The sequence below is a fragment of the Pyrus communis genome, chromosome 2, assembly GCF_963583255.1.
Source record: "Pyrus communis chromosome 2, drPyrComm1.1, whole genome shotgun sequence".
NCBI lineage: Eukaryota > Viridiplantae > Streptophyta > Magnoliopsida > Rosales > Rosaceae > Pyrus > Pyrus communis.
Window position 1 is genome coordinate 234,696 of NC_084804.1, and position 25,205 is coordinate 259,900.

General features: G+C 37.8%; 2 protein-coding genes, 1 long non-coding RNA gene and 1 pseudogene across 3 annotated transcripts; 2 read left to right on the forward strand and 2 right to left on the reverse strand.

The window, feature by feature from the left end:
- Nucleotides 1-864: 864 nt before the first annotated feature.
- Nucleotides 865-3,242, forward strand: LOC137725730 (pentatricopeptide repeat-containing protein At4g16390, chloroplastic). The gene has a single exon (XM_068464501.1). It carries the CDS (start codon nt 909-911, stop codon nt 3,036-3,038), a length of 2,130 nt encoding a protein of 709 aa, XP_068320602.1. The 5' UTR covers nt 865-908; the 3' UTR covers nt 3,039-3,242.
- Nucleotides 3,243-11,753: 8,511 nt separating this feature from the next.
- Nucleotides 11,754-15,105, reverse strand: LOC137726849 (microtubule-associated protein 70-5). The gene is made up of 10 exons (XM_068465806.1): nt 14,809-15,105; nt 14,108-14,193; nt 13,920-13,985; nt 13,638-13,808; nt 13,379-13,549; nt 13,140-13,295; nt 12,868-13,014; nt 12,712-12,783; nt 12,019-12,612; nt 11,754-11,924 (listed from the first exon to the last, which is right to left on the reverse strand). Exons 1-10 carry the CDS (start codon nt 14,924-14,926, stop codon nt 11,754-11,756), a joined length of 1,752 nt encoding a protein of 583 aa, XP_068321907.1. The 5' UTR covers nt 14,927-15,105.
- A 3,607-nt stretch (nt 15,106-18,712) lies between these two features.
- On the forward strand, nt 18,713-20,533 carry LOC137724217 (uncharacterized). The gene is made up of 3 exons (XR_011067294.1): nt 18,713-18,834; nt 19,647-19,719; nt 20,166-20,533. It is a non-coding gene; the product is annotated as an uncharacterized lncRNA (long non-coding RNA).
- A 3,487-nt stretch (nt 20,534-24,020) lies between these two features.
- Nucleotides 24,021-25,205, reverse strand: LOC137724380 (two-pore potassium channel 1-like; annotated as a pseudogene).

A 25,205-nucleotide genomic window follows, 5' to 3' on the forward strand; every position in this document is an offset into this window, starting at 1 on the left:
ATTAATTATGTTGATAAAGAGGATAAAACTTAAAACTGGGTGGGAAGTTGATAATATATGGGCGGTGAGCGCATAGGATTGGCAAGTCTATTCATCTTCATCCACATGATTGTATCATTGTTCTCAATCCACACATTTCGTTCAAACACATTAGTTTCTATAACAACCCTCGATCCGTCATCCCCACCCCTCCATTGTCGGCAACACGAGAGGGATTGATATGTGTATACAAAAATCGGCAAAAGCCAAAAGCCGACAAGTCTAATCCAACACCAACTTTGTATTTGGGCTAGTACCGTTTCTGCAAAGCCCATCATAAAGCATCATTCAGTTTAAAAACTCATAAAAAATGATTTTACAATAAGTGGTAATTTGTTTTGGTGATTAAGATCTTCTTCTTTATTTTATTAATGTTCAAAACTCTTTCCCCTATCATATAGTATAGAATTTTGTTTGTATTAAAAAAACTCAATCATTACATTTTCTGGAATAGTCGTGAGCTATGCCATATGTTTTACACCGTAAAAGGACTATTCCAGAAAAGCTTTTGTATTAAAAAAACTCAATCATTACATCACTTTGGCAAAAAAGCTTTTGAACATTTAGACCTGTAAAAGGACGATCAGATTGCTATGAAAAAGCTTAGAACAGATTCCTTGAGGTCATTATAAGCCTTTTTGAACCAACTTTTAACATAATCGTAAAGCTCTTGGAAATTCAAGTTGGGCTTCGGAAATTTCCCGTTCCCGGAAAATCACTTCCAGGCCCGCTATGAAATATTGGAAGGTCCATAAACTCATAAGGCTAATATGGTAAATTAAGTCTCCCTCTATCCCTTCTTGGAACGCAAAGCAAAAGAAAGCCCCTCCTCGCAGACAGGGTGAGGTTAACACTTGCAGAGAGGGAAAATGGCTTATCACTTATGCTCTTCGCCCTCTTCTCTCTTCCACAACCCCCGAACTCCCTCCCGCTCTCTCCCTTTTCCTTCCCCGACTAATTTTCGACTCAGAAGCTCTGCAATTCACACCCACGGACTCAGTTGTCCTCCGCTACAATTTCAGTCAACAACCTCTCTGCAAATACACCATGTTTCGTTGCAAGACCCGGTTGCACAAGAAGCCCAGAGCCCTAAAGACTCAGAAATTGAAAGTCGTCAGAGCCCAGATGGAAATTCCGGGTCTTTGTCGAAAAGCTACGTCTGGGTTAATCCCAGGAGCCCCAGAGCTTCACAGCTGCGGCAGAAGTCCTACGATTCCAGGTACGCTTCTTTGGTGAAAGTAGCTGAGTATTTGAACTCTTGTACTCCGAATGAAAGTGATGTTTCTGAAGCTTTAAGGGGTTTAGGGGATAATATTTTGGAACAAGACGCTGTGGTTGTTCTTAATAACATGAACAATCCGGAAAATGCTTTGCTTGCGCTTAACTACTTTCACAAGAGATTGAAACCCAAGAGGGAGGTGATTTTGTACAATGTGACTTTGAAAGTGTGTAGGAAGGGTAAGGATTTGGATAGAGCAGAGAAGCTGTTCGATCACCTACTCCAGAGGGGTGTTAAACCCGATAATGTTACCTTTTCGACTATGATTAGTTGTGCTAGGATGTGTTCTTTGCCTGATAAGGCTGTGGAGTGGTTTGAGAAGATGCCCAGTTTTGGGTGTAATCCGGATGATGTTACCTATTCGGCTATGATTGACGCCTATGGGCGTGCCGGTAAGGTTGAAATGGCTTTCAGTTTATATGACCGAGCTAGGACTGAGAAGTGGCGCATCGATCCCGTGACGTTTTCTACATTGATCAAAATTCACGGGCAATCGGGGAATTTTGATGGGTGCTTGAATGTTTATGAGGAAATGAAAGCTATAGGGGCTAAGCCAAACTTGGTTATTTATAACACTTTGTTGGATGCCATGGGAAGAGCTAGGAGGCCTTGGCAGGCCAAGAAAATTTACCGAGAGATGATCAGCAGAGAGCTTTCACCAAATTGGGTGACCTATGCGTCTCTTTTAAGGGCCTATGGTAGAGCTCGCTACAGTGATGATGCTCTTAATGTTTATAAAGAGATGAAGGAGAAGGGACTGGAGTTAAATGTAATTCTTTATAATACCCTTTTAGCTATGTGTGCTGATGTTGGTTACACTGACGAAGCCGTTGACATTTTTGAAGAAATGAAGAGTTCTGAAACTTTGAAGCCCGACAGTTGGACCTTTTCATCCATGATCACCGTATATTCCTGTAGCGGGAAAGTCACAGAGGCAGAAGCAACATTGAATGAGATGTTGGAGGCTGGTTTTGAGCCTAATATCTTTATTTTGACATCACTCATCCAATGCTACGGGAAGGCAAAACGCACTGATGACGTTGTTAGGATATTCAATCAACTCCTAGATTTGGGTATAACACCAGATGAGCGTTTCTGTGGTTGTCTCCTGAATGTGATGACTCAAACACCAAAGGAAGAACTTTGCAAGCTTGCCAATTGCATTGAGAGGGCTGATGAAAAACTAGGGTATGTGGTAAGACTTTTGGTGGAGAAGCAAGACAGTAGTGAAAACTTCAAGAACGAAGCATCAGAACTTTTCAACTCAATCGGTTCGGATGTAAAGAAAGCTTATTGTAATTGCCTGATTGATCTTTGTGTGAACCTCGATCTATTGGAGAGAGCCTGTGAGCTACTAGACTTGGGGATTACACTTCAGATATACATAGGTTTACAGTCAAGGTCTCAAACCCAGTGGTCTCTGTATCTCAAAGGTCTGTCTCTTGGGGCTGCTCTGACTGCATTACATGTTTGGATCAATGACCTGTCTCAGGTATTGGACTCTGCTGAGGAGCTTCCGCCGTTGCTTGGAATCAATACTGGACATGGGAAACATAAGTATTCAGACAAGGGTCTGGCGAGTGTATTTGAGTCCCATTTGAAGGAATTAAATGCTCCATTCCATGAGGCCCCAGACAAGGCTGGCTGGTTTTTGACAACAAAGGTTGCAATCAAGTCATGGTTGGAGTCTAGGAGTTCATCTGAGTTAGTTACTGCTTAGACTTGGGCTGTTTAGTTTACTGACAAAGCTCATCACACTGAAATGTAACATCAAAAACTGGTATGTGCTGCTTCTCAGTTTTCTATTTATATGTTTCTGAAGTTTTCTCTCGGCGTAGAGAACAGTTTTGTACCATTAGAATTCAACTATGAAATCTACTTTCACTAGTCTTATAGAGTTAATGAAGTTCTTAGGATTCTTGCATCTTACTCGGTAGTAATGTACCTATATATGTGCTTTGATTTGAGCAATGTTATCAATTGGATCCAGTTAAAGCATTGTTAAATGAATTCTAAGAAATCGAATAAGTGAAAAAAAGCCCGCTTCCTTTTGCATGTTACGGAAGTTCTGAAAATTCCTTTCGATCTAAGCCATTCTGGAGGTATTGCGACACGAGAATGGCAAGGGGTACAAAACAAGTGCATTGTTCAAACTCGTGTTACCATCCAACCTATATGAAAGGGCAATTGGCAATTTGGCATTTTCACAGACTGAAGCGACCTTAGGTGCTTACTTTATGAGGCTTATTTCCGTTAGTATCATTCTCTAGATACAGGGCATGTTATTTGCTTGGGATAGGATCATTTAGGAAGTTGATCTTCTGCAACTCTTTTGGTTGAAATCAAGAGCCAAAGCTTGCTTGTGGCTAGTTGACTCAGGCTTCCTGTGTGATTCGATTCGAGGCCTTATTTACATGATATATTTAACAAAGACATCAAACATCTAGTTAAGTTCAACATTTTTTTGGAGTTGACATTTAATACTTTTAATATAAACTTTTTGTTGAGGCTGTGATGCAACGAACAATCTCTCCCCAGACCATTGACTTTGAGGTACTTAGATTATATATCATAACTAAAGTAGCAGTGTCATGTCTTGCACGTCAAATTGCCTCCCATGTGAAATGATCGAAGCTACACAACACTATAAATTCGATGAGAGTCCGAAATTCCTAATTCATCACTTGTATTCTCTCTGCAAAGCCAAACAATGGGAAGCTGCATAAAAGTTGTGTTCCATCCGCGCCAAGACCAAAAGAAAATTAATGTAGTAGTCTACAGGGGCAGAGAACACAAATTCAAAGCCTCAACACCCGTTCAAGCAATCACATCAGTCCCTTACACTGGCTACAAGCTGGTACACAACGCCCGACCGTATACGCCATGGGCACCTGACACCACGCTAGAACTCGGTGAGGTTTACCATCTCGTGCCAGACCTTTCAAGAAGGGATGTGATATCCATATACTTCATTTTACTTCTCACACAATTTTTTAATTTTCGATCGTCAGATTGGATGAATTGAAAAAAATCAACGGACAGAAATTACCAAGAGGTGTGAGAGAAGTAAAATGAAATATGTGGATAGCACACCCCTTCAAGAATAGTAGAACAGACTTTCTAGGTACCATAATGGGTATTCATATACGTGAAAGTTCCATCAATCTAAAAATTCAACATCCTTGTATAGTTACTAGTGAATAAGAGGACTAAATGTGTAAAATAAAATACTACAAAAACAAATATGTAAGTGGTTGGTTTCATTCCATTTAGGACAATATGTAAAGTTAAAAAATAAAAACAAAATAATTATCAAACGATTTTTTAGTTGAACTTAATAGTTTTCGGATTATTTTTTTATTTATCAAGGAGTTTTCAAATATTGGTTTTGAGTTTTTAGTTTTCATTTTCATTTTCATTTTTTTTTCTAAATTGAAAGTAGTTATTGATATCAAGCCATGGATTTGTCAATTGCCTACTCTGATCCAAAAAGTACACAATTTTTACCTTTTGTTTTTGTGCTTTGATAAATATAAATATAGCTTGAATATCATTGGTAATGATAGAAACTGGTGTTCGTTTTATTGATGTTTTTCTAATGATAAAATTTAGGTGGCTTCAATTTTCCAGGAACCAAAGAATTTGTGGGTTTTGGTTTTCTATTAACAAGAAACCCAAATTTTCTTTTAAATGTAAGGGGTAATGTTAGAAATTGTTGTTTCTCTACGTTAATAAGAAAATATTATTTGACAATTTGGTTTGAGAGACAAAATTTGACATAACACTTCATAATGTCATATCAATCATCAATTGTAATTTGACTGTTATAATTTGACATTTCTATTTGAGATGGTCCAACTCGTCATCTATAAAAACATAACTTAATGTTAGGCTTGGTATACAAGAAGAAAAGAATGCCACTAAAAAGGGCTATGATTACTTCAAGGATTACATGCATCAATTCCTATGACTTTGATCTTTTATGTTGTAGCCCTAAGTGTTGCGGCTGCTGCTGAGGTTCAACTGGTCTTGCAGGCCCTGGCTACGTTGAGCTTGATAATGATGAAGGTGTGATAATCGATAATGATGATGGTGATGATTTAGAAGGAGATGTCAATGATGAACTGGAGGAAATGAGGCAATAATGTCGATGATAATGACAATGGGTGATGAGTAGGAGTACTCGTTCGAATCGTTGGTTCTGTTTTAAATGATTTTGTCACTCGTATTGGTGTTGAGCAAATCCTCAATAATTCCACACTAGATGAGCGAGTGCGAGAATAGTTGGTGTGCCACCTGCTTACCAACAATATTCACCCTCCTTCTGGCTGCGTAAAGCCTGATGATGATGAAGGTGTAATAACCGATGATGATGATGATTTGGAAGAAGATTTTGATGGTGAAATGGAGGAAGATGCAATAATGTCGCTGATGATGACAATGGAGGACGAATTGTCATTTCCTTTCAAATAGTTGGTTACAGTCTGAATGGTTTTGTCACTTATATTGATGTTGAGCAAATCCTCAATAATGTTGCACTAGATGAATAAGGGCGAGATGAGTTAGTGCACCACTTGCTTACCAACAGTATCCACCTTACCGATCAGTATAACACTATATATGTTATGCAACAAGGTTTGGATGAGAAAATTGATATGACATTGGAAGAATTGCAGAATGAAATTTGTTGATTTGTAGAGCCAATTTCCACTATATAAAATGAGAGTTATATTGTACATAAATTCTTGTTTCTAGAGAGGTTATGGTTTGACATTCTCCTATAGTGAATGTGAAAGATCATTTTTTTTTTTTTATAAAAACAAGGTTTCCTTCACCTTTTATAGATATCATAGGCTAAGTAATGAGGCCCAAATATTAAGGCTTAATATATGGTACAACACGAGTCCCCCAAGTCTTCAGTCGAGAGAATCTTTTGGCTGGAGAATTCAAAGTGACTAGATGTCGTCGAGAGCCCGTCATTGGCATGAGGCTAGTAATGATGAAGGTGTGATAATTAATAATGATTTAGAAGGAGATGTCGATGATGAAATAGAGGGAAATAAAGCAATAATGTCGATGATGCTTACCAACAATATCTACCATCACAATCAGTATGACATTATATATATTGTGCAAAAAGGTTTGGATGAAGAAATTGATATGATGTTGGAATAATTGTAGGATGAAATTGGTTGGTTTCTTACCTCTGAACTTCTATGTATAATTGTAGCTGACCCTACACTTAACCCTAGATTGGTAGATGTCAATCCTATTTCATGCACAAAAACCAGTGGGTCCTAGGTTATAAACCATTGGGATATTACATAGTGTGAAGATGCAAATGAAGGCGTGATAATCAATGATGATGATTTGGAAGGAGATGTCGATGATGAAATAGAGGAAAATAAAGCAATAATGTCGATGATGATGACAACATAGGACGAGTAGGAGCACCCATTCAAATAGTTGGTTATGGTCTGATTGTTTTATGAGTAATGCTTATTCCTAGTAAGTTGTCATTTTCTGTATGTTTCAAGCAATTGAACTTAATTCTGTCTAAGTTGGTGCATAGAGATAAGGATGTCAAGTTAAAATCTAGCAACAAGGTTGAAAAACCTATGCATTTTGTCTCTTATACTGCAGCCATAGGAGTTGCAGTAGCTGCCGTGACAATGCCAGTTGGCCTTGTAGACCCTGCTGGCGCAGACCTTGATGATGATGAAGGTGTGCTAACAGATGAAGATGACGATGATGATTTGGAAGGGGACACCAATAATGAAATGGAAGAAGAGGAGGACGATAATGGTGATGATGGCAATGAGGGAGGAGTAGGAGTACCTGTTGAAATTGTTGGTTGTGGTATGCACGAGTTGGTCGCTCATATTGATCTTGAACAAGGCCCAAATGCTGCTATGCTTGATCAATGAGTGCAAGATGAGTTGGTTCGTTACCGACTTCCCAATCATATCCACCCTCTTGAGCACTATAACATTATTTATGTTGTGCAACAAGGTCTGCATCAAATCGATATGACATTAGAAGAAATGGAGGATCAAGTTGTTTGGTTTCTAGTCCTTATATTCCTCCGTGGAATTGTAGCCCAACCCATTCTTAACCCTATATGGGTAAATATCGTCACATATCATGGTCCAGACCACCAGGTTATAAACCAATTAGACATTAAACGGTGTGAAGATGCAGACGACATGCTGCTCGATCTAAAGTTGTTCTGGAACGATAGTTCAATATAATAGAGGTGGAGTTTCATTCAACTTGCATAATCGATTTACTGCTTCATCAAAATGACGAGCGAAATCTTGTTGAAGTTGGTGAAATCCAACATTGGATCATTGCAATTCAAAGAATATTGGAAATCCGTGTAACGATTGAGAACAACGGTGAACCTCCCTCCCTTGGCACCGGAGATAGTATGATTGTAGATTGAAGATTGATTGACTGACATGAAGTTTTTTGCGCAATAGTTTGATGATTTGAACGGCACAATAGTTTGATGATTTCGTTTTCTGCCAATAGTTTATCGACGATGATGAATGTGTGATAATTGATGATGATGATTTGGAAGGAGATGTCAATGGTGAAATGGAGGAAGATGCAATAATGTAGCTGATGATGACAATGGAGGAGGAGTAGGCATACCATTTCAAATAATTGGTGCGGTCTGAATGGTTTTGTCACTCAGATTGATGTTGAGCAAATCATCAATAATGTTGCACTAGATGAATGAGCGTGAGATGAGTTGGTGTACCACTTGCTTACCTACAATATCCACCTTATCGATCAATATAACATTATATATGTTGTGCAACAAGGTTTGGATGAGAAAATTGATATGACCTTGGAAGAATTACATGATGAAACTTGTTGGTTTGTAGAGCCGATTTTCACCATATAAAATGAGAGTTACAATGTACATAGAGGCTTGTTACTAGAGATGTTAGGGTTTGACATCCTCCTAAAGTGAGGGTGAAAGATCATTTTTTATAAAAACAAGGTTTCCTTCCCTTTTTATAGATATCATAGGCTAAGTAATGAGACCCAAATATTGAGGCTTAATATATGGTACAATATGAGTCATCCAAGTCTTCAATCGAGAGAATTTTTTGGCTGGAGACTTCAAAGTACTAGATGTCGTCGAGAGCCAGTCATTGGCATGAGGCTGGTAATGATGAAAGAGTGATAATTCTTGATGATTTGGAAGGAGATGCCGATGATGAAATAGAGGAAAATAAAGCAATAATGTTCGATAATGCTTACAATCAATATCCTCCATCCTAATCAGTATGACATTATATATATGGTGCAACAAGGTTTGGATGAGGAAATTGATATGATGTTGGAAGAATTGTAGGATGAAATTGGTTGGTTTCTTGTCTCTAAACTTCTACATATAATTGTAGCCGACCCCACACTTAACCCTAGATTGGTATATGTCATCATATTTCATGCACAAAAACTAGCAGGTCTTAGGTTATAAACCATTGGGATATTACGTAGTATGAAGATGAAAATGAAGGCGTGATAATCGATGATGATGACTTGGAAGGAGATGCCGATGATGAAATAGAGGAAAACAAAGCAATAATGTCGATGATGATGACAACGGGGACGAGTAGGAGCACCCGTTCCAATAGTTAGTTATGGTCTGATTGATTTGGTCACTCATATTGATGTTGAGTAAATCCCCAATGATGCTACACTAGATGAGCGAGTGTGAGATGAGTTGGTGCGCTTACCAACAATATCCATCCTCTCGATCAGTATGACATTATATATGTTGTGCAATAAAGTTTGGGGGTGAGGAAATTGATATGAAGTTGGAATAATTACATAATGAAATTGGTTGGCTTCTTGTCTTTTAACTTCTACGTAGAACTGTAGCTGAACCCACGCTTAACCCTAGATTGTTAGGCGTCATCCTATTTCATGCACAAAACCAATGAGCCCTAGGTTATAAACCATTGAGATATTACGTAGTGTGAAGATGCAGATGACCTGTTGATCAAGTTGAGAGCAGTTATGGAACAAGAGTTTAACAATATCTTGGAGGGGGCATATCATTCAACTTACATCATTTGTCTACCGCTTTATATGAAGAGAAGTCTTGTAGAAGTCAGTGAAATCGAACCTTGGCTCCTTGTAATCCAAATGATAAGGAAAGTCCATGCAATAGTTTAAAATGACAATAATAATGATGGATCTCCCCCTAGCCCCGGAGATAGTATTGTTGAATAAGAGTTTAACATATCTTATAAAGTATCATGCAACATATTCTCTTGTTTTTAATAACATGAATATACCCTAAACCATCAATAACATGACATGTTAAAATTATTATACTACTGATTCAGACGATAAGTTTTACATAAAATAAAATAAAAAAATAAAAACTAATGAAAATGGCTTGACAACTTTAAGTTTTAACGATAAGGACAAAATAAAGGGTAAAGTGAATAGTATCATAATTGACTTTTTAGTGTAAAAATGTGATTTTTTGTTAAAGTGAACAGTACTGGTAACCTGACTTGAGCAATTTCTGGTCGTTTACTAATGGCTTTAAGGAGAGAATATCTGGTTTGAGGTTTATAACTACAAATGCTGATGATGAAATTGAGAAACCAACAAAATACAATGTTTATTATTCTATAGGAGATCTGAAAGACACTAGCATTCGAACAATTACTATTTACTAAGGCAATAATTATCTTTGCCTAATTGCCTGGGCAATTATTACCTTGGTAATGTGGGAGTGCTCTTATACCAATTGATCAGGATTATGTATCCATCTCATGATACACGAATTCAAATAAACTTAGAAATATGGAGAGTGTTTTTTTTGTCAGGCCACAAACAGAAAAACTACATGAGAAACCTTTACAAAGAATATTACTACCCTAAGGTGAAAGTAACTTAAATGAGACAAGTATGCTACTACCATCACGTTTTGATGCGAGCACTCGATTTTGATCCCACTTTACTCCTTGAAACGTAAAGCCGTCATTTTGTTCCATAAAACTCCATTTCGATACCACTTTACACTGAAACTCAAAAGTAACCTTAAAATGTTTTATAAAGACAAAATATAAAATGTTTTATAACATAAGTGCCACGATGGTTGTCTGGTCCATTAATAGATATATAACAATAGTACACAATAGATTCATAACGTAAAGGAATTAACTTGGCTCAACAATTCCTCCTCAAGATCATTTTACGTAAAAAAAATGTTAATAAAATATAAGATGGTTTAGTCATCGGTGTCACATCCCGGCCCGGGGGGCGGATCACTTCCCGGGCCCACTCCACCACCGTAGCACGATATTGTCCGCTTTGGGCCCCGACCACGCCCTCACGGTTTTGTTTCTGGGAACTCACACAAGAACTTCCCGATGGGTCACCCATCTTGGGAATGCTCTCGCGCGCTACTCGCTTAACTTCGGAGTTCCCATGGAACCCGAAGCCAGTGAGCTCCCAAAAGGCCTCGTACTAGGTAGGGATGAGAATATACATATAAGGATCACTCCTCTGGGCGATGTGGGATGTCACAATCCACCCCCCTTAGGGGTCCGATGTCCTTGTCGGCACACACGCGGCCAGGGTTAGGCTCTGATACCAAATTGTCACATCTCGGCCCGGGGGACGGATCACTTCCTGGGCCCACTCCACCACCGTAGCACGATATTGTCCGCTTTGGGCCCCGACCACGCCCTCACGGTTTTGTTTCTGGGAACTCACACAAGAACTTCCCGATAGGTCACCCATCCTGGGAATGCTCTCGCGCGCTACTCGCTTAACTTCGGAGTTCCCATGGAACCCGAAGCCAGTGAGCTCCCAAAAGGCCTTGTACTAGGTAGGGATGATAATATACATATAAGGATCACTCCCCTGAGCGATGTGGGATGTCACAACCGGAATGTATAAAAACATATGGATCGATCATGTCAAAGAATTACAAAACGTCTATCTACTCGCTACTGTTCATTGACTGAATAATCTTACTTACAAAAAAAAAAGATCTTACTTTAAATTGATTTTCTTGTAATGATGACATTTACAGAGCAATGTATAATATGAACAATTCTAATTATAAACTTGAAGTTTCGTGAATCAATCACAAAGTATATTGAGGAGCAGCCAAGCCTTCTAATGTAAAATGAACTTTCGCATTTTCTTTATGTAGAATTCATCAAGCCTAGGTAAACACAATTAACACCAACCTAAAATGAACAAACTCATCACTCCTTTTAGGATCGTAATATTATTTCAAGTAGCTATTTCATTGGTGAATCCCTGCTTTCTTTCAAGATGCTTTTGCGACCCTACAAAAATTTCAAGATGCATTTGTTAAACATCATAATATTAGAAATTCACGATCAAATTAGCTGAAAAGGAGGAAACAAGGATACAATTGAGGCTCTTACAAATTTGTCACGCACCGTTTAGAGGAGTTTATATTTCTGCTCTTTTTGTTTTCATCCATATACTTGGCTGCTGCAGTTTCTTTATCTCTAGCCACTGCTTCTCTCTTCATTTTCTTGAACTCTACATCCATGGCTTTTGTCAGCGCATCCACCTTTTTCATCAGCATCTAAGAAAACAGTCGTAACATGCACTCAGTACATGAATGGTGGGAATAGACACAAATTAGGGGGTGCATGGGGGGAATATGTTGTTAATTTCACCTTTATTTCTTCATCTTTAGCATTCATATCGCTCTCCTTGGCTTCGCAATGCTTCCTTAAGTTTAGGACCTCCTTCTGAAGCCTATCGTAGAGAAACCCGGAGACCATATCCTCACTTTCAGGGTTGGTACTTATCTTGTTGTGCGAATCCTCATTGCCACCATCTGCAGCTTTAATGTCTGCGGCAGCAGTTTTATCATTGTTGTTTTCAGTATCAGTATTAGTATTTTCCTTCATTTCTGTGTTCTCCTTTTCACCGCTATCAACAACTTTACTTCTAGATGCCCATAAGCTTTTCTTCAACATATTTTCTCCAGAACCATATTTTTTTCTAAAGCTGGTCGCTCTTTTTAGCCCTCCAGCTGTTTCGTTGTCTGAATGTGGCTGTCGCTGTGGAGAGCTTCTACTGACAGTGGAACCCCGCGGCTGTGATGTCGATCTCTTTGCTGAACCACCGTTGCTTGTCAGAAATCCTAAGAAGTTACTAGATTTTTCAGGTTTTGGGGAACCACAAAATAAATTAGGATTACAGGAGAAGCTCGAAACATGCTTTAACCCTTCCTCGAGCGTCTTTAACCTCAACTTCATTTTTTCCTGATGTAACATTAGAATTGAAGAATGAAAGATTCAGGTGGATAAATGGCAAAGCATTTAGATGGAGTAACAAGAAGATTGCCAAGATTATATTTTCACCTTGAGTTGTGCTTCTGCCTTCGCTGTTCTGTCCGATATAGCTAGTTTGTCTCTCAACCGTTGCATCTCTCCCTGCATATGCAAAGCAATAATTGTCCTCAAATATTTTATTTTATAGTTTTTGGCATTTTCTTTTCTTTCCTGAACAGGAAATACCTGCATTAGTCTTCTCTCTTCCAGCCACTGTTTCACGGGCATAACTTTGTCGTTGTCATCCTTCCACTCATTAGCAATCACAGTTGCTACCCGGTTTGCTGAAACTTTAATTCTTGCTAGCTCTCTCTCCAGAGTTCTCTTCTCCTCCTGTGTAATTCCATGAGGCAACGGTTAGTACTTTGATTAATTTCCCAAATTCCAAAATTGTCGTGGAAGTAAATATGTTTTGTTTATGTCCCTTCAAATTAATCATATGTACCCATGAAACGTACATGTAATTCTTCTGCCTGTCGTTGGTAGTCACGAATAGCATTGGCTGCAGCCCCACCAGCTAAAACGGCCTCCTCAAGTTCCTGAATGGTTTGACTAAGCTTCTCAACCTCTAAAACCTTTTGGCGGTTTGTTTTTTCGAGGATTCTGTTTTCCTCCTGCATATGGTATATTGATTGGATTGAATACTCGTACTTAATTATTTTCGAGAAATGAAATAGGATCTGATGCAAAGTCATGCCTGGCAGATCTCAATCTGTCTCCTCAATTCGAAGTTTTGGTTCTGAACCTCTTCAACTATTAGAGCCCTTTCTAGTGCACTTTGCAATATCCGTTCTGCTTCAAGAAGAGCTGACTCTTTTGTCTTGGTAAGGCGTTCCAACGCCTTCTTATCCTCCTGAAGTGCCGCAATCTGAAAAGGTGAAAAGGGGAGGATAAATCCTTTCGGTGTGAGCAATCAAATGGGGTTAGTTTAGGGAATAATTCTCCTGAGTTTCTACCTGATTCTTGTAAATTTTGATTTCAGCTTCTAGAGGAGCAATGAAAGACTCGAGAGGAAGAGATTCATCGTCCCTTCGATTTGCATGTACCCTTCTAAGAGTTGATTCAGCAGCATATTGTGCAGCCAATGCATCTCTCTTCTCATCTATTAGTTTCTTGATTTCAAGATTCTGCATTTTATCATATTTGGTTTTGGACATGACATAGTAGGGTGATTACTGACAAAAGTTCATCAGACATAAGGATACCCGAAATTCGAAAATCTCAGTAATCAAACACACCTTGTGCTGGAGAAGACTTTCTGTGACTCGGTGTTTTTCGTCCAATTTCTGTACTTCATTTCTGAGCTGGAAAATGTAATAACGAAAAAGAAAAAAGGATTCAGTCGTTTTCTAATGAGTAAGTTCAATGTGTTTGTGCGTTTTCAGTGACTTGACATGTCTGTACATATTTCTTTCACTTTCAGTACCTCTTCTACAGCCTTATCCTTTTGAACTTCAGTAGCTCTGAGAGCCTTGATCTCACCATGAGCAATCCCCAACTCCCGACTCTTTTCTGCAAGTTGAATTTAACAAACTCGTATTAAATTTGTATTTTGAAGACTTTTTTTTGTTAACTTTTAGTAGAAGGAAAAAGCATATCATATACCAAGAGATTGAATTGGCAACTGCAGAACACCTAACTACAGAACCATCAAATCTTTTGACACCAGAGTCTTTGAGGCTAACAATTGTTCTTTGTATTCATAGTCCTTGTAAGGTATCGCATATATAACTAGACCAGTGGATCACCTTTTGAAAACATTGTTCATTCGAGGAATATAAAGAAAAGTTTACAGGACTATATATAACTAGACCAGTGGATCAACTTTTGAAAACAATGTTCATTCGAGGAATATGAAGAAAAGTTTAGGGGACTATATATGTACATAAAGATAAAGAATAAATAGAAAACAATAAGCTCAAGTCATTTTTCAGCACCCGGAATTTAGAAGTCAACATGTCTTTATTACTAGGTAAATATAGCTTTCTTATAAAACCCTATGCTCCTCCTATTGAAACTCAACTCCGTAAATAGCATTCAATATCATATATGAAAAACCAGTTCAGTTCACAGAAGAAGCAAAAATAGTCTGGAAAAAGTGCGAAAGCGGGAGGAGGAGAGAGGGACCTTTGAGTAGGTTGTGCATCCGATTGAGCTCTAACACAACAGGGTCTGGATGGACAAGGGACAGCTCATCTCCTCCAACTCCTCCAACTCCAAGTTGTTCTTCATCATAACCCGCCATTCCGATTTCCGATCGGCTTATGTTTTGCTAGGCAGTTTAGAAATAGATAGACAAAGAAAGAAAGAAAGAAAGAAAGAGCTGTAATCTCCAAAGCTTAGCTTAATTAGCGATGGATATTATTCAATGTGGGGGATTGAATGTGGTTTTTAATGAGTAGATGATGTGTGAGTTTTAAGGAATTGAGCGTAAAGAGTGGGATGATGAGATATGGACTTCCCTTGCTGGGAACCAACTTTTGGACATTCAAGTTAGAATCACAAATCTTAGCCCGGCCAAACCGGCTGTTATTCTTCCCTCCTAATTTTGACAGTAACGGTTACTTTTTAAACATGTACATACTATTAATTTTGAGGTTTATCTCTTAAATTTGATTTCCAACCGTTGTGATTTGTGATTGATGGTGACTCTTTGCAGCTGTGAATTCCTCATGTATAATTATATTTTAATCCAAGTGTTGCATTTATATTTTCCACCACCTAATCTATGATTATAATTACGTTTGGACCGTTCAAGGATTGACATACACCATATTGTTAATTAAAGAGTGATTAGTGCATCTGTTGGTGCCATTTGGTGCAACCTTCATCTGTTGAAGCGGTTTTTTTCTCTTTTATTATGTTGAAAGATCAACAACCAATAACAAGACATTGACCGATTGATCAATAAATCGATTAAAGTGTGCGACCCATCCATTAGATTAATTAGATTAAGCGGTGATATAAAATAGGTACCCTAAACTATGCAACGAAAAGAAAACATGTTAAAACCTCATTTTACAATGGTCCTCTGAAGTCGTTTGCAAATGATAACAAGTAAGGAAAATAATTAGGGATTGTCATGATCTAGCTACAAGATGGAAAGCTCTTGTTTTGGTGTAATTTAATTGCTTAAGCGCTAAAACTTGCTTAAACCTTGCCAACAATTTTACACTCATAATCTTTCCTTGCAAATAAATGATAAACGCCTTGAATATAGGCCAAGAAAATGAGGTAGTTGTGATGACCATGATGATGGCATGAGCTGAAAGGGACCAACTAAATTGGCTTGAACGAACAAACAAATTCCTATTCCTACAGAAAGTCTCCCTCGCATCTTTGCTTAAAAAATTATGATTAAGTTGGTAAATGTGGATTATAATCAGTTAATCAGGACAATGCGCCTGCTCTTAAGTTCGTATTTGAATCGCTTACTTAAATAAATTAGGCTCGTCTGCCCATATGGCAACCTTGGACATTTCCATAATTTTTTTGATCAGGCAACAAAGGGAAGATTTCACCTAAAAACACCCTTTTAAAAAAATGGAGAAGCACCAATGCCAAATGAGTAAATCCTTAATACAACCAAAACAGTCTAAAGGGTTGTTGATTAGCATATGATTTTGTGTGGAGTTTTGTTTTATGCGAATCATTTTTCAATTGAATTCTAACTCACTATGTTGTTGTGTGTTCCTTTCCTTTATTGGTTTGTAGACTTGGAGTAGGTAGATAGGTTCACAATATACTAGAGGATTGAAATTAATCAATTTTATACAATTTGGCATGGTATATGTAGAGAGTCTCAAGGTTGATTAGCCTTATTGCTGTGAGTTAAGTCAGTTGATTAAAGTAATGTGCCTTATCTTTTACAATTAAGTTTGAGTCTAATTTTCCGTAAATCAAAATATCGCTTTGTAAAATAAAATGTGGATTACCTCGGCTAAGGGTCAGGCTAAAGTGCTATTACAGATCCAAATTTTGGGTGAGCTCATAAGTCATAAACAAACAAGGGCCGAAAGTATGAACAAGTCGGGTGCGGGTGTTGGGCTCCCACTATTTTTTATTAACTTTTTAATTGATGAAAATGGATGTTTAAAAACAAGACATTGGCGAAAATGACTTATGTTGTGAACTTGTGAAACTTTCAAATAGCGAATTGCTCTGGTAATAATTTTTCAAAAACAAAAAACTAGGACAACGCATATTACATAATTAGTGTGTGTGCACGTGCAATACAAGTTAAGAACTTAAGGGGGCGTTTGTTGCACCTCCTTAGGAGGGACTAGCTTGGACTAGCTTAAATAAGACTATAATCCTATGTTTGGTAAGGTTCTGGACTAGAATAAGTGGGACTCGCCCCGACTACGAGGCACTCCGCCCTTCGCTAAACCTCGTTAGCCAGTCCCTTGCTTTCGCTTGGTATTAAGCGGGACTACGGAAACGAGGCGGACATCCAGTTCCAGTTCAAGGGTCCGCTTCTTTTTTTGCATCGCTGTCATCGTGGCCATGTCATTGGTGGTGCTTGGAATCGGGAAGTTGGCTTTTTGAAAATTGGAGTAGTTCTCGGGAGTGTTGGGTCTTGGAATTGAGAGGGCTGATATTTTTTTATTTGATTTGGGGATTTTGAAAATCGGAGGGCGGAGACCTCCAAACCACAAACTCACCCCATCTTCCAGATATTCTCATGGATTTCAAGTGCAAAGGAGAGGGATGGAAGATTTGGATGTTGATTGTGAAAAGCTTCTAGTATGCAAACCAGATCTTGATTGTATAAAGGCTCTGCATTTTGACAGCGAGGTAATTTGGATTCCAATACCCCAATACAAATTTTCTTAATTGATGAAGAAAATTAAGAGATTGATACAGGATTTGACAAAGAGAAAATGATGGGGAAGAGATAAACGATGAAGGATATAGGAAGGAAAGGAAAGAAAATGTCCTTAGTTCCATTCATCTCCAGACTTCACCCCTTTTATTATTAATTTTTGTTTAATTTTCAAGTGAAATAAAAATTGTCAAAAAATTATAGTATGCGACTTAGTCCGACACTGCACCAAACGCTTCACTATGTTAGTCCAGCTTAGTCTAGTCCAAGCCAGTCCAGTTTAGTCCATGAAGCTAGTCCAGTCCGAGATAGTCCGATGAAACAAACGCACCCTAAGTGTTAGTGTAGGACCAATACTAGACTAGAGGCCTCATGTTGCCTCTCTGCTAAAACTTTGTGATTGATGCATGAGATATGAAGTTTTTGGACAGGCAGCTTAATAACATAATTATAGTATAAAGTAACATCCGAGTGAAATATTAGTACCATATCATGTCCATCGTTACATCTCGATCATAAGGCACCAGTCCAACAGACACTACTAGAATTATGCTCATTACACACCATTTTTTGCCCACCTTTTGCAATTGGTGGCCATAGATATAAAGTTGCTACTTTTACTATTATTTGGTGGCTTTATACTGAGATGCCACTGATATCAGTGGCCTAAAAAAATCAGCCACCAATATTGGTGTCTATTAACTAACTTTATTTCTTAAAAATACTTTTTTGTGCATTTGTGATTAACTGGGCACCAATACAATTTATTGAACACCAATAAAACAAATAAAAAAAACCATTAAACCTCTCTCCCCTTCACAAAAGTCCAACTCCTCCCCTTCATTCCCTCCGCTCGCTTCCCCTTTCATTCTCTCTCTCCTCCCTCCCGTATACTCTTCTCTTTCATGCAGCAGTGGCTCTGTCCTCCGGTCACCAACAAGCGTCAAACTATACCTTCAGAATCCTCTTCCCTTCCTCTTTCCAACCCTCAAGTTAGTTTCTCCAATTTGTAGCCGAATTTTCTCAATTTCAGATCTAAGAAACGGTGACCATAGGTATTCCGACCAATTTCCGGCGAAGTCTGCCTGAATTGGACCTCAACCAAGAAGTAAAAATGATCCTCTCCTCATGGGTGTTCCCTAGTGTAAGTGATTTTTTTGGGATCAATTCTAGATTTCAAATTTTAATTCCATTTTCTGTATGCATGTTGAAGATTGGGGACAAGGAAGGTGAATCAAGGTTGTTTCCAACCTGGGCCGAGAAGAATGGAAGCCTTGGAAGGTTGTGGGTGAAACTAAGGTGAAGAGGGTTCTTCTAAAAAAATTAAGGTGAACAGGGTGATTTTCTCCTTAACCACAACTATCACATTTTATCTCTTGCTTGGAATTTTTTTTTAAAATTCCCAGGATCTGCAGTTGCAATATTTTTGATGGACAAATTAAAAAAGAAGCGACTGCTTTTATAAAGCTTTTGTAGTCTCAAGCACGGTAAATATATTAGCACTAGAAAGTGAGGAAATCCACTTTCTTTGGTCAAGTTGGATTCTCTACTATGACTTCCATTTTTATCTCTAAACAAAATTTTAATGGTATGTATGATATAAAAGGGTAAATTTAACTATTTTGGTTTCTTTTTTTTTTTTCACGCTTTGGTGCCTCGAGTTTTAATTTTTCATAGCTGTGTTGAGTTTTTTTCCAGTTACAATTCGGGAGCCATTGGCAACTTCTAAGGGACCAAAATTGTTTTCAAATCAAAATACAGGAACCAAATCGTAACTAGACTAGGAGATTACATTACCAAAGTAGGAAAGTTTTGTCTTGATTCATAGTTTGACAACATAATATGTATGTAGGATGTTGTTTTAGAATCGCTTGGTAAGTGTTAAATACATCCTATAACATGACTGACTAACAAGCATGGTCGTTCAGATATACATGCAATTGAGATCACTGACTAAATCAGATTTCTTTTATATTGAAGCAAATCTTGCCTATTGGGTGTTTGTGAAAATTCCCCAGAGAGTTAGAAACAAGGATATGATGCAAATCTGAATGTAGGCTGTTTTGGTATGTGTGTGTATGTATAGGTGTGTTATATTGATATGACATGCTGCCTAATTTATCTATTTTTGGATTGCTAGATCAAAGAAGGAAGTTCAATTTATCAAGGATCAAGGTTTGGACTGCTAGACAGCACGTTGCCTTTGGTTTGAGGTATGGAATTAGTCTCGTGCTTGCAATTTGGCCGCTTACGTGTTTAAATTTCTGGTTTATCAATATGCTCAAGATTTGGTTAGCAGGTAGTTATGCAAACAAATTAAAGTTCCTTTAAGCATATGGTTGGTAGTCTTGGTGCCCTCCAGATTTGTGTAAAAATCTAGAGCCATCTGCATGGTCCTATGCTAATGAGCTGCAAGTAAAACTTCAGTAACAATGTGTTTTTGTATTTCTTTCTAGCGATCAGCTCTTTGTGATCGAAATTTGGCGATCAGGACTTGCCTTTGATTTTATTTAGTGCAGCAGAGTTTTGCATCGATTTTTTCATCTTCTTCCAGATTTCTGTTCCTTTTTATTTTATTTTTTATGTTGTTTTGGGATATGTGAATGTAATTTTTTGAGTATTTCTTTGCTTCAATTCTCTCTAATTTTTCGCTGTTTAGTTTGAACTCCCATCGCAGCATCATCATCATCATCTGCTCTTGCTACTGCTGCCTTTGACTGGTATTTCCCTATTTGTTGCCCAAACAACAGTCCTTTCAGATACTACTTGCTTGGAGTACCATATACCTATATAGTAGTTTGAAAGCTGACCTGGTTCGAAGAAACCTAGCTCAAACATCCCACCTGGAGAGACAATGGTTTGATCGCCAAAGAGAGATTGGCATGACATGATTAAGCTCTTTGGAAACAGAGTGTTCAAACACTTTTCAAAGTTTGAGTCCCAACATTTGTTCAAAATTGTATTAAAGATCAGTTATGCAAATTTGTAGTATATTCTTATATCAAAGATCTTACAATTTGTTTCCTCACCAAAAAAAAAAAAAAAAAAAAAAAAAAAAAGAAAAGGAAATATTCCTATTCAAATCTGGGTGCCCGCACAGGGCATTATTATTTTGCAATTTTGCCACCGATGTGAATAAGGGTGGCACTGCAGGAAAGGCACCAATGAAATATTGGTAGTCATTGTTACAATAGAGTCCTCTACATAGACCACACTCTCTAGTTTAGTGGGTGCTTGGTGGGCATAGAGGTTTGCCACCAATGTAAGTGGCAACACTTGACAATAGCCACTAAATGAAAAGGGTGGCTTATAGCCAAATTTCTAGTAGTGAGATTCCACTTAATGTTCTCCCCACTCTTTCAGGCGTGCTTCATCATTTGTCAAATTACTTGGAAGTTTCCTGAGCAAATATTCCAGAGCAAAGGCATCAAGGAGTTGAGCGGAAAGGGCGGGAGGAGAGTCTTCCTCCATAGAGGGATAGGGAATGAGTTTGTCGCTGTCGGTGAGGAAGTGGAAGTGGTTGAACAGGAAATGGAAAGTTGAAGGAGGATTTAGGTTTAGGAGGTTCAAATTCAAATGTGGCGATGAAACAAACATATACGACTACATGTGAGGCATGTATGGTCATTTCCAACCAGTCAACAAATACTTAGAAATGAATCAGGCACAGGCAGCAAATATAACAATTAAAAAACTGTACAACCTTTTGCAAAGGTCGAGTTTGTAAATATTTAGTTTATGCAAAGGTCAAGTTTGTAAATATTTAGTTTATGCAAAGGTCGAGTTTGTAAATATTTAGTTTATCGCCAGTTCATTTGAGATTAGCTTGTGATTACAAATTAAGGTTGTGTTTTGTTTAATCATCTAACATAAATTTTGAAATACTAATAAATCGTATGACGTGTAATTGCAGAAACCCCTTAGGCCTTCAAGTTATAATATATGTTTCATTAATTTTTTTTCTTATAATAAAAAGGGAATCAACTTAGCCAGCCCATATATAACAATAATCTTTCATGAAGGGCGTAACCACAAAGGAGAAAAACAAAGATGCCATTCCTTTCCTTGTTACTAATCATCACTCCATGCGAAAAGTAACCTACAAATCAAATAAATGGACAAAGCATCCATGTCAAAATAATCGTTGTGCCTAATGACTAATGTGCCCTTCCACCAGATTTTCACATCCCATTTTCATATAGGTAGATGATGTCGATTAATCAAGTGGAGGGGGGCAAATCCTGGAACAAAAGAAACAATGAGAATTATGAACTCAGTTGAGGATAATATTCTGGGAAAGACTCAAGGACGAAGCAAAGTTTGAGAGATATAACCACATGCTTCTAATTCTTCGACAAGAACCTGAGTTATAACCCTAATCTCTCTCTCTCTCTCTCTCTCTCTCTCTCTCTCTCTCTCTCTCTAGAGTTGAAAGTTGTGATTGTTATTGAGAAAGCAAGCCAAGGCCGGCCGCAATGGATATCTCGCCACAACTTCTGCAATACCGATATCATTTTGTCATAGCAATCTTTGTTTCGCTAATATTTTCTTTAATGTTGTATGCAGCCCCTAGGATTCTAACCATTTTGGGTTACTTTTGGCCTCTCTTTGCCTCCACAACAATATTTTTGGTGGCAGTAATCGCCTTTGGTGGTGTTTCACAGCTGTCTACAGAATCACACGGTGAAGCACAAGGTCAAGGAATCATAGATTATGTTGCTGACCAGACAGACTACACAAATTAGTTTCAAGCTGTTTATAATATTTCTATTTCTGATAATAAATCTAATTTCAATGCAATTAAAATGTATATATTCAGGAGTAATAGTCCAAGGCAGTTGGGTTAATACTTATTTGTTGCATACGCGATTGAAATATGAGGCTGCTGAAATTTGTGACTTACTCATTATTTATATTCATCAAATGTAGCATGCAGCAACATAACTAGTGAATGCATGAAATTTGTGACTTACTCATTATTCTGGTATTCTCACTCCGCTTTGCATGAAAACCCTCCACATCTATTGATTGCACGGCTGATTAAATAGAGATAGATTCAAGTTATTAATGGTGAACCGCAGCCAGTCGAGAGATCATTTTTTATTCGTGTTTCCTTTTAAGTTCCAAAGATCAATAAAGCAAATTAAACAATCTACCAATCTCAAGAATAATCAATTCTAAAATTCTTCCAAATCTTATCCTCCTGCTCTTTTCTCATAATCAAATCAAGTCATCCAAAAGAAATTTACAATCCAAGCGAAAAATTCAAGTCTACAGATTACAGTACGTGCAATTGTGTTCAATAGTAGTTCAAGTTTCTAAATAAATTTGCGTGGCAATGGGCCTCCTCATTTTACGAGCTCCCTCCTGGAATTCTAGAGATAACAAAGAAATGAAGAATATCAATAAAGGCAACTATCTCCTCCAAAACCACAGCGTTGTCAAGTTACAAAAATCCTAGCTAAATCGAAAGGGGCGAACTGGACAAATTGTATGAGTTCAGCAGCCAAAAGACGGAAAAAGAAAATTAAGAAACTTATCAATAGAGAGTCAAATTAAGAACAGCTTGTTCAATTAAAATGCCCCATCAATGCATCATTACACAGCAGGGAAAATATTCACAGCTATGTATAAGTAAACTTGATTCTGTTGTCATTATTATATTTGTTGATAGTGCTTTCAGTAAAGTAAATTTAATTACTTAATGGAATCATGAAATTATAGAGAGAACACTATTACCCTGTAATTAATTTTCTTTTGGGGTGGCCTATTGATCTATTAGGTTTCCAAAATGGAACGAGAGGCAAAGCAACAAGGAGAGGAAAAAGCTTTATATGCGAGTCGAACACATCTTAGTAAAAGGGATAGGGGAGTGATAGACGTCAAAGAGGAACTAATAGCAAGAAATCATGTGATGCAACATCTGAAGAAGAAAGTGCCTTCAACTATTGAATTTGTATGCATGCACTAGTGAATTCAATGCTTGAATTATATAGACATGGTAACATGCGTGCTGCGGAATTTATCTAATACTAGGCTTCTACTTATGGTTAGTTGTGTGAGCAAACAAACTTGAATAGAGACATGGTAACTTTGACTTTGTTTGTTTGTATATCTTTTTATTTCATTAGATTTTTCTGTTAAACCGAGTCAAAGTTTCCGGTCCTACGAAGTTAAGTTACACAATCTTTATTTATTGATTCAGAGGATAAGGTGGAGGGGTAGGAAGGAGGATGTGTGTCCAACTCTTCCCTTGACTTTGATTTTAGTACGTGGTATGAGAAAAGCTTTTGGTATTTTCCGTTGATATTTACTTTTCCCTCATAATGTTTAATGTTGTACGTAGCTCGGATGCGTTATTATGAAACCCTAGCTTTTTCCAAAAGTATAATTTAGAGAGGAGAAGGTTTAACTACACAGAAATAATTAAAGAAAGAAAGTAAGGCTCTATACGCCATGTGAATTTTAGAGTCGTCATAGTTCATGTCAGTGCTAGGCATATCAACTTACACTTTTAAGTTGTTGGTTGAGATGATATTGATATTAAATCAGATGTCGTCAAAGTTCCTGAATGATCAATGTCAAGTTTCTTGAACGTTTCCATCAGCAGTGCAATATCTTCCTGGTTGATCTTCCCCATCTCCTTTAGCTTATATACGATAAACTCTGCCGCACTGGTACATAGATGAATCCAACAAGCTAGCCACATGAGAATTGATATATCTTAATTGTTTACAAATAATAAGATAAAACATGCATGAGGATTGTAAATTATTTCATACCTAACGACTTTATCATGATCAAGATCTGCTTCCTCAAGATCCGAGGGTGTTAATCTCCGCGTAAGAGCCCACTTCACAAGTGATCTTTGCCTTCTTTCAGTGCATAGTTCAGCAAGGTAGAGAAAGAACTGTGCCAAACAAATGGTGCTGCTCAGTATCCAAAAAACAGCGAAAATACGACCAGCTCCCGTTGAGAAGCTCTCGTCCCCATAGCCTAGTGTAGTAATAGTGGAACAAACGCAATAGAAAGCATCCGTAACTTCCAGATTCTCAACTAGACATAAGAAGACAGTTCCTACTATAATAAGAATCAAAAGAAGGATTCCGACAGTAATACATTTGAATTTAACTTTTTTGGTCTCAACCTCCGTAAGAAGCTCCGGTGGCCCAACTTTTTCTCGAAAATGTATGGCTCTAACCAAAAGGATTTCCTGTTTCTCTACAAGGTAATCTGCTGCCTTGCCAAGAATTATGCCAACAAGGGCCATGCCGGTGAACACATAAACGCAAGCAACTAGCTTTGCCAATATGCTATTTGGCACAAGGTCCCCGTAGCCAACAGTGCTCATTGTGACTACACACAAGTACATGGAGTCCAGAATTGCATTCGTTTTCTTACCCTTTATTTGATGCCTCATCAGGAAAAAGCAAAATGTGCCTCCACCAATGTATGCAATCAACAACAAGATTACTTGCCTTAGACTGAATTGTGATTTTACATAGACTGGATCACAATCTGCAGGATATTGAGATTCCACTTGGTTTTGTTTCTTGAATGATGGACATGGAGTAGTGCTAATGCTGTATAGGCGATTTCTTCTTCTCTGGACGACATTCGTTTCATTATTGTGTTGAGAATTATCTTTCTTTTCAGAAAGTAAGGTTTGTTTAACATCATCGCTAAAATCACTAGCCAT

Bases quoted from the DNA above. Each gene is read 5' to 3' on its own strand.
- LOC137725730 (XM_068464501.1), top strand. From the start codon at position 909: ATGGCTTATCACTTATGCTCTTCGCCCTCTTCTCTCTTCCACAACCCC.
- LOC137726849 (XM_068465806.1), bottom strand. From the start codon at position 14,926: ATGGCGGGTTATGATGAAGAACAACTTGGAGTTGGAGGAGTTGGAGGA. The intron at 13,550-13,637 runs GTAGAAACTCAG...TCACCTTTTCAG, and splicing joins TCAAAATTTACAAGAATCAG to ATTGCGGCACTTCAGGAGGA. The intron at 12,613-12,711 runs GTGAAAATATAA...ATGTTACATCAG, and splicing joins AGGCAGAAGCACAACTCAAG to GAAAAAATGAAGTTGAGGTT.